Raw genomic sequence first — 8,814 nt, 5'->3', positions numbered from 1 at the left:
TTTCCTTGAAATTCTATGATAAGATCTAGTTACTATTAAAACAATGGATTATACATACCATCAGGTGACCTCCAAGGAGAGAATATATAGAAAGTTCTTCACAAATCCATATGTGTGTACACACACACACACACACACACACACACACTATATATTATATATAAATATACACATATGTATGCTTTGCAAGCCTTTAAGTATACATACACATCTCACATCCCAGTATAATAACAATCTCTCTCTTGACTAAACAGATGATATATAATGCATATATAAGTATATAAATCATATATAAGCTGTATATATAATATATAAGTAATTATATGTATATATTATATGGTATATTACATCTATTTCTTACTTATATATTATATATACAGCTTATACATTATTTATATACATATGTATGTGAATTATTTATGAAAGAGAGAGAGAGATTGTTATTATTTCTGAGATATGAGATAGAAAATAAACCTGTGATCTCATCTGGCTGATGAATTTCCAAGCAATGAAACTCTCTTTTCCAAAACAGACTGGCATCTCTTCTAAAAATTATATGTTCTTAGAGGGTTGTTTAGAGCACTTAGAGGTTAAAGCAACTTGCCCAGGATCACACAGCCAGCATCCATCAGAGGTAACACTTAAACCTAGGATTTCCTGGCTTGGAGGTCAGTTCTCTATTCACTACAGCATGTTGTCTCACATAGACTATGATTTACAAGCATTAACTGTGGAAAAATCAATGAATGTTCTATGGTTATCGGGAGCTGCATATCAGGATTCTCCAATCCTTGAGCTTTAGGGTCAGGGAATATTTGTGAATATCTAACATATTCTCAATATTTTCTTCATATGACTTAAACTTCTTCTCTCTTATTTTGAATGAGGACAAAAACAGCTTGCCATCAGTGGCAAGGGAAAAAAAAGCCCCTCAGGTTACTGCTAAAAGAAATTGAGGGGTGTGGCCAGGTAGCACAGCGAATAAGAGCACCGGCCCCAGAGTCGGGATAACCTAGGATCGAATCCGGGCTCAGACACTTAGCACCCACCCAGAAACACCTTGAGCAAGTTACTTAACCCCAATTGCTTTAAAAAAAAAAAGGAATTGAGGAAGGCAAGACAAAGACTTTATAATATTCTGGAGACATTTGGAGATCACCTGAACTGAGGAACTAGAGAGCACTTAAATCTGTGCTGTGAAGTGACTTTAAAATGGTTTAGTCCAACTCTGTATTACAGATGAAAAAAAAATTAGGCCTAGAAAAGTGAAATTAGTTGCCAAAATCATACAGGTAGCAAATAGCAGAGGTGATATCCATTAGTCTATATAAACATTTTCAACATAACTATAGCATAAAATAAAATTTCCACATCTAAGGAAGTCACCATGCCAGAAGTGTTTTTTTTCCCATCTTTTTCCTCATGAAACCCATGCAATTTCAGCATGTTTTTTTGAAGGTTTATTTGTTTCCATGGTAACTCCCTCAAGAAGAATGTCAGTATTCGTTGAATGTAAGAGCCAGAAGGACCCTTAGAGATCATTTAGCCCAACCCCCTCATTTTACAAATAAAGAAACAGAGGACCCTGGAGAGAAAGTGTCTGGCCCAAGGTCTCTCAACTGGTGAGCAGCAAAACAGGGACTAGTGTGAAAATCTCTTGACTCTCAATCTAATGTTCTTCTTATTACCACATTCTACCTTCCCTTCTGTCACAAACCTATCGACACCTATGAGAAAAATTGTTTTGCATAAATATTTGGGTTTTTCAAACATTCAATCATTTGACTGAATTTATGTCTTTTTTAAGGTTGAATTTAGTCAAACATTCTTTTTCCTTTTCATGCCCAACTATTCCACTGGTATGAACTTAATATCAGTATTAGCCTAGCTGCTTATAAACCATTTTATACTAAAAGAATCAATTGAAAATTATAACAATTCAGTTCACCAATATTCCTTAAACACCTACTATGTGACACTAACCTAGGTGCTTAGAATACAAAGATAAAAGATTACTAGTCTCTACCCTCAAAAAATTTTTATTCTGGAGATGAGGAAGAGGGACATGAAGATAAAACCAGTTGCTTTAACTGTATGACGGCCTGAATAGGGCAAGTCTGTTTTCAGTGAATTGATTAAATCAACCAACTGCTTTGTCAACTTGCATACAAATGTACTGTAGATAGCAGAATATGAAGACCTGAGTTAGGATACTGCCTCAAATTCATTTAGTTATGTGATCATGGGCAAAGCAATTAACATTTTCAGAATGTCAGACTCCTCATCTATAAAATAGGAATAATAATAGTAATACCAATAACACTTACCTCATAGGGTCATTGGGAGGATCAAATGAGATCATGTATGTAAAATGCTTTATAAACCAAATGTTCCTATAAAACTGTCAGTGCAAACTATTTCACAGGGATTCACAGACAATCAGAAGATTTTCAACCAGTGACACGAATACAACATATGCACTTGTTTGGAATTAGCTATCACATGAATGAGAAATATAAAAATAAAAAGTGACAGAGAAAAATCTCTTTTCTATTTCTGTCAAATTTTTATTTGCCTATTCAAGGGATCTTAACAATTGAAGTATATTATATTTGCTCCTGTTTCATTTTCCTTCCAATAAAAATGCTCTAGAAGATCAACACTTTTCATTGATGTCACCCTGTAATTTAGAAATATTATATAGTACATACCAGTTGACTTGAAGCCACTGTAGATGATGGGGAAGTAAGATTTGCCTGAAAAATATAAATATACATCATATTAGATTAAGTAATAAATTTCCTTAAAGAAAAGGATAACATAAAAGGAGTATTTCCACATTCATAGTGATTTATGGAGGGGACAGAATGTAAAAATTTTATCAAAAAATTTCTAAATTAAAAATCCATGAGAATTGCTTGGCTCAGGATAGGAAAACTATTTAATACTTAAATGTCATTTGAATTAAAACTTAAGAAAAATATATATAATTAGCCAACAAAAATGAAGTGCTTATTATGTTCTGGGCACAGTGATAAACACTGGAGACAAAAAGAAAGGTAAAAACATGGCCCCTGCCCTCAAGGAACTCACATTCTATTGAGGAAGACATGTAAATGACTAGATAGACACTCTATACAAAACAAATGTAACTTAAACTCACAGGGGAAAGGTCTAGCACCTTGGGGGGGAGGGCACAGGAAAGACTTCCTCTAGAAGGTGGGCTTAAATTGAAACCTGAAGGGAATTATGGAAATTAAGGAAATCAGAGAGAGGTATATGCGAGGAAGGAGAATGTTCAAGCCATGGGATAGAGGGGTACAGATAATGTGAAGGTACAGAGAACGGAACGGGTTGTTGTATGTGAGTAAAAATTGAGGTAGCTGATTATAGACTAGGTGAAAGGGAATAAATGTAAGATGACTAGAAAGTAGGAAAGGGCCAGCTTGTGAAGAGCTTTCAATGGCAGAGTACTTTATATATGTATGTATGAGTATGTGTGTATATGTGTGTTTGTGTGTGAGTGTGTATGAGTGTTTATGTATAGGGTAGGTGAGTATGTAGTATATGAATGCATGTGTGTGTACAAGGTATGTGTGCATGTATATATATGGGGTTTGTGTGTGTGAATGTGTGTATATGGGGGATGTATGAGTGTGTATTTGTACAGGTTGTGTGTGAGTACATGCATGTGGGGGTGTATGAGTGTGTGTGTGTGTGCACAGGGTGTGTGTATGGGTGTGTGTATAAAGGGTGTGTGTATTCAGGTATGTGTGCACTCTATACATAGTGTGTGTGTGTGTGTGTGTGTGTGTACACAGGGTGTTCCAAAAAGCCTAGTGAAATTTTAAGTGCTTAAAACTTAACATTTCATAGACTTTCAGAGAATCCTATTTGTATATATACAGATGTATGTGTATTATACATACATAAATATATATATGCATGTGCTACACACACATATGTTATGTACATACGAAATCTCAACCAGGACTTTTTGTGGATAGATCATATGTGTGTGCTTAACTATCTATTTTTATTTGTTCGCTATTTGTAATCTCACTAAAGCAGGACAAATCATTTACATCTCCCTAATCAATTTCCTATCCCACTCTCCACAGCAGCTCTTCCAAACCTTTTATTCCTCCTCAAGCTACCCCCAGCTGCCCCTCACTCCATCCTCTCAGCTAAGAACTTTACCTTGTGTTTTAGTGAAAAAAAATTGAAGCCATTCTCTCTTCTCCCCTCCTCCTAATCTCATATTACTCATAGGTATCCTGCTACTCACTCCTTTCACATAAAGAGGTGACCCTCCTCCTTGCCAAGATAAATGACTGCTAAAAAGACCCTCTTTAACAGAAGCCTCTATTTCTTCCCCTCTCACTCTCTTCTTAACATTGCAGTATGGCTTCCAATCTTATTAAATTGAAACTACTCTTTCCAAAGGTATCAATGATCTCTTAATTGAAAAATTTTCTCAATCATCATCCTTCTCGATGGCTTTGGATACTTTGCCACTGCTAATCACCCTCTTCTTAATAGTTTTTTTCTCTAAGTTATTGTGGCACCAATCTCCCCTGGTTCACCTCCTAATAGAAATATTGTTCCTTCTCTATAACTCTTGTTGCATCTTTATCCAAATCATAACTATAGGTATCCTACAATGTTCTCAGCTGGGCCCTTATATTCTTCCTCTAGAGTATGCTATTTTGCTTGTGATCTCATTGGCTCCCATGAATTCAATTATCATCTCCATGCAGATAATTCTCAGACCTATTTGTCCAGCTCTAAACTCTCTCCTGACCTTCAGTCTCACATCTCCAGCCACCTATTCAGCAACCCAAAGCCTATACCTCACAGACATCTTAAATTCAACATGTTCAAAACTTGACTCATTATTTTTCCTCAAAAAAACCCCTCTTTAAAACTTTCCTACTACTAAAGAGGATCCCAGCATCCCGCCAGTCATTCAAGATCACAAGCTAGGTTTCATCCTCTATCCACTCTCTCACCCCATCATATTCAATCATTTATCAAGTCCTGTCATTTCTATTTTTTTTATTTTTTACTTTTTGGAAGGGCAATTGGGATTAAGTGACTTGCCCAAGGTCACACCACTAGTGTTAAGTGTCTGAGGCTGGATTCAAACTCAGGTCCTCCTGACTTCAGGGTCAGTCCTGTACTCACTGCATCACCTAGCTTCCCCAAGTCCTGTCATTTCTACCTTTATAATAACTCTTGTACACACCACCGTCTCATCTCTGACACTGATACCACTCTGGTGTAGCCCCTCATCACTTTATGCTTAGATTATTACAAGAGCTTCCTCTAGTATATTGTTAGAAATTATTAAAATTTACCTATTCTAGTACACCGTTCCATCAACAGTCAAATTGATCTTCCTAAAGCATGGTTCTAACCATGTAACCAACCTTCCCAATTCAACAAACTGCAATGTCTTTCTATTACCTCCACGATCAAATATAAATTCCTCTAGCTTTTAACTCCTTCCAAATTTATTCCCTTCCTATCTTTCCAGTATTCTTACAGGTATTCATTGGTTCACTCACAAGGTCTTGCTGCTCTCACACATGACATTCCATGTCTACTGAATTTGAGTGTTTTCACTGGCTATCTCCACTGCCTAGGATTCTGTCTCCATTATTTCTGCTTCCTAGCTGCCATGGTTTCCTTTAAGTCTCAATGAAAGTTCCATCTTCTGTAAGAATCCTTTCACACTATTCCTTAAACTAGATGACTTCTCAAAAATTAGCCCCAATTTATCCTGTATATATCTTGTTTGGGTAGTTGTTTCAATGTTGTTTCCCCCACTAAATCATGAATTTCTTGAAATTAGGGGCTATTTTTTGCCTTTCTTTTTACTGTCAGTACTTAATAGTTTCTGACATGTAATAGGTACTTAATAAAATACTTGCTGACTGCCTGAGTGATCCTAAAAGTAATGGGGAAACATTGCAAGTGATTGGTGGGGGTGAGGGAGGGAAAGGCAGACATGCTTTAGGAAAATCACTTTGGCAACTGAGTAAAGAATGCGTTGGAGCCATGTGACCTTGGGCAAATCATTTAACTCCAATTGCCCTGTCTTCCCCCCTCCAAAAAAAAAAAAAAGCAAAAAACACAACAACAAATGCATTGGGGTCCGGATAGCCTTGAAGCAGGGAGACCAAACAAGCTTATTACAAAACTCCAAATGAGAGGTGAGAAAGATATGAATTCCTGGTTGCTGTGTGAGCAGAGAGGAGACATGGGAGAGATGGTGAAAGAAAAAATAACACATTTTGGCAAAGGATGCAATAATGCCAAATATAATGACAACTGAAAGTTATTTGACTACAAGCTAATACAATTGTTTTTTGTTAGTTCATTATATTTATAGCTATAGTTCATTGTGTTTCTGATGTGTTCCATTTGAAAGGATAAACATTATAATCCCGTATGACAAATTACTATTACCAACTCTTCTTATGTGTCTTAATGGAAACACTGCTGCAGCATCTGCAACCTTGTTCACCCAGAGTATATGAATTGGTTTGGTTTTGTTTCCTGTGCTTCAGCTGACCCCACACTTTTTGGGAACCATAACTGTTCTTTTCCATTGTTTCAGTCAAAGGCAGCAAAACACCTTTGCTAAATAATGACTAATGAAATATTGGTACAAATTGTCTATTGTATGCAATTCGAGATCCAGTTTAAGGTAGAAAACTCCTTATTTTACCAAGGTTAAGCCTCAACCTACTCAAGTGATCTCATTCCTTTTTGTCTCCTCCAACAGATCACCTACTATCATTCCCACTCCATAACTTATTTTCAGTCTCTCCCTGTCTGACTCCTTCTCATGTCTCCCCTAGATAAGGAAAAAAAAAACTTCACTTGATCCTTCCATCCCCACATTGTCCTATATACCTTCTCTATTTTTGTGACTGAATTCCTTGGGGGAAAAAAATCTGTATTAGGTGCCTCCACTTTCTTTCTCCTTACTCTCTTCTTAAACCCTTACAATCTAGCTTCTAACTTCATCATTCCACGAAAACAGTCCAACATTGCCAGATTCAATGGTCTTTTTCTCTATCATCATTCCTCTTGACTTCTCTGGAGCCTTTGACACTATTGATCACTTCTTCTCCTTGATACTCTCTTCTCCCTAGGTTTTTGGGAAACCATTTTCTCCTAGTTCTCCTACCTATCAGACATCTCCTTCTCAATCTCCTTTTCTGGATCCTCATCCAGATCACCTCTACCCATAATTACCCCCAAAACGGTTCTAATCTAAACTCTCTTCTTTTCTCTTTCTCTACAACTTCACTTGGTGATTTCATCAGTTCCCATGGATTTAATTTCATCTCTCTGCTGACGATTCTCAAATCTACTTATTGTTCCCTGACCTCTCTGCTGACCTCCAATCTCACATTTCCATCTGCCTTTCAGACATCTTAAACTGAATGTCCAGCAGACACCTTAAATTCAGTATGTCCAAAATTGATCTCATTATCTTCCCCCTTTACTCCCGCCTCTCTTATTTTCCCTATTGCTGTAGAGGGCAGCACTGTCCTCCCAGCCCTTCAAGTTCAAAACCTAATTGTAAGACTCCATTCCTCAGGATTTCTCACCCCTTATATCTAATCTGTTACCAAGGTCTATAATTTCACCTTTACAACAGCTCTCAAATATATCCCCTTCTCTATTGTGATACTGCCACCACATTAGTACAAACATCACCCCACAGTTAGATTATTGCAATAGTTTACCAGATGTCTACCTACTCCAAGTCTCTCTCCACTCAAATCCATCTTCCATTTAGCTACTAAAGTGATTTTCCTAAAGCACAGGTCAAACCATGTCACCAATAAATGTCAGTGGCTCCCAATTACCTCAAAGATCAAATACAAAATTATTTTTTTTGACATTCTTCATAATGCATTCATACTCCTCCCTGCCTCTCCAGTCTTATCTTCTACTACCCACCTTGTACTCTCTGATCCAATGACACTTGCCACTTGCCTCTTTTCTGCTCCATAAACAAGACACTCCATCTCTAAGCTTTGGCTGTTTTCTCTGGCTGTCAAACATGCCTGGAATTTTCTCCCTCCATGTCTATTGGCTTTCCTGGAATCCTTCAAGTCTCACCTAAGACTCCATATTCTACAGGCAGCCTTTATCAACCCCTCTTTATTCTAATATTCTCCTCTTTTTGCTTATTTCCTATTTGTCCTGTACATAGCTTGTTTATACAGAATTTGCTAGTTTTCTCTCCCCACCCACCACATTAGATTGTGGACTCCTTGAAAAAAAATGGACTGTCTTTTGCCTATTTTAGCATCCCCAGAGCATAGCACAAAGTCTAGAACATAGTAGATGTTTAATAAATGCTTATTGACTCATCAGGAGTTCCCTCCACTATATCTGCCTTATTAGTCATCCTATAAACATGCATTGCCTCTATGAAACCAACAGGTAGCCATCTAGCCTGCATTTGAAAACCTCAGCTAAATGGGAACTCAAAAGCTTTTGAGATAACCCATTTGACTTTTGGATTGAGGAATCATTAGGAAGGTTTGTCTTTGTTCTTACTTTTGCTGAGCCTAAATCTACCTTTCTAGTCACCTCCATTGTACTTGAATAAGCATCCTTTCTTCCACATCCCCAATATATTTCTCATCCAGTTTATCTTTGAAGTCCTCAAGTAATGGGGAAGTCATGATGACAGCGCAGTCCATTTCTTTTTTTTTTCTCTTCCTTCCTTCCTTCTTTCCTTCCTTCCTTCCTTCCTTCCTTCCTTCCTTCCTTTCTTCCTTC

At 37.1% G+C, this 8,814-nt stretch overlaps 1 protein-coding gene across 6 annotated transcripts in view; it reads right to left on the bottom strand.

Annotated features, from left to right (window-relative positions):
- The window catches only part of MLIP (muscular LMNA interacting protein), a 396,856-nt gene that overhangs the window by 138,555 nt on the left and 249,487 nt on the right, over positions 1–8,814 (bottom strand). For all 6 annotated transcript variants that reach the window (XM_069070633.1, XM_069070635.1, XM_069070636.1 and 3 more), the window contains one exon: positions 2,712–2,756. In XM_069070633.1, the coding sequence (XP_068926734.1) occupies positions 2,712–2,756 (45 nt within the window). The remainder of the gene's footprint in view (positions 1–2,711; positions 2,757–8,814) is intronic.

The sequence above is a fragment of the Petaurus breviceps genome, unplaced genomic scaffold, assembly GCF_028583685.1.
Source record: "Petaurus breviceps papuanus isolate PSGF00001 unplaced genomic scaffold, PetGlider_PUasm1.0 90822, whole genome shotgun sequence".
NCBI lineage: Eukaryota > Metazoa > Chordata > Mammalia > Diprotodontia > Petauridae > Petaurus > Petaurus breviceps.
Note: the sequence above shows the minus strand (reverse complement) of the source record. Positions and strands in the feature narration are given on the sequence as shown.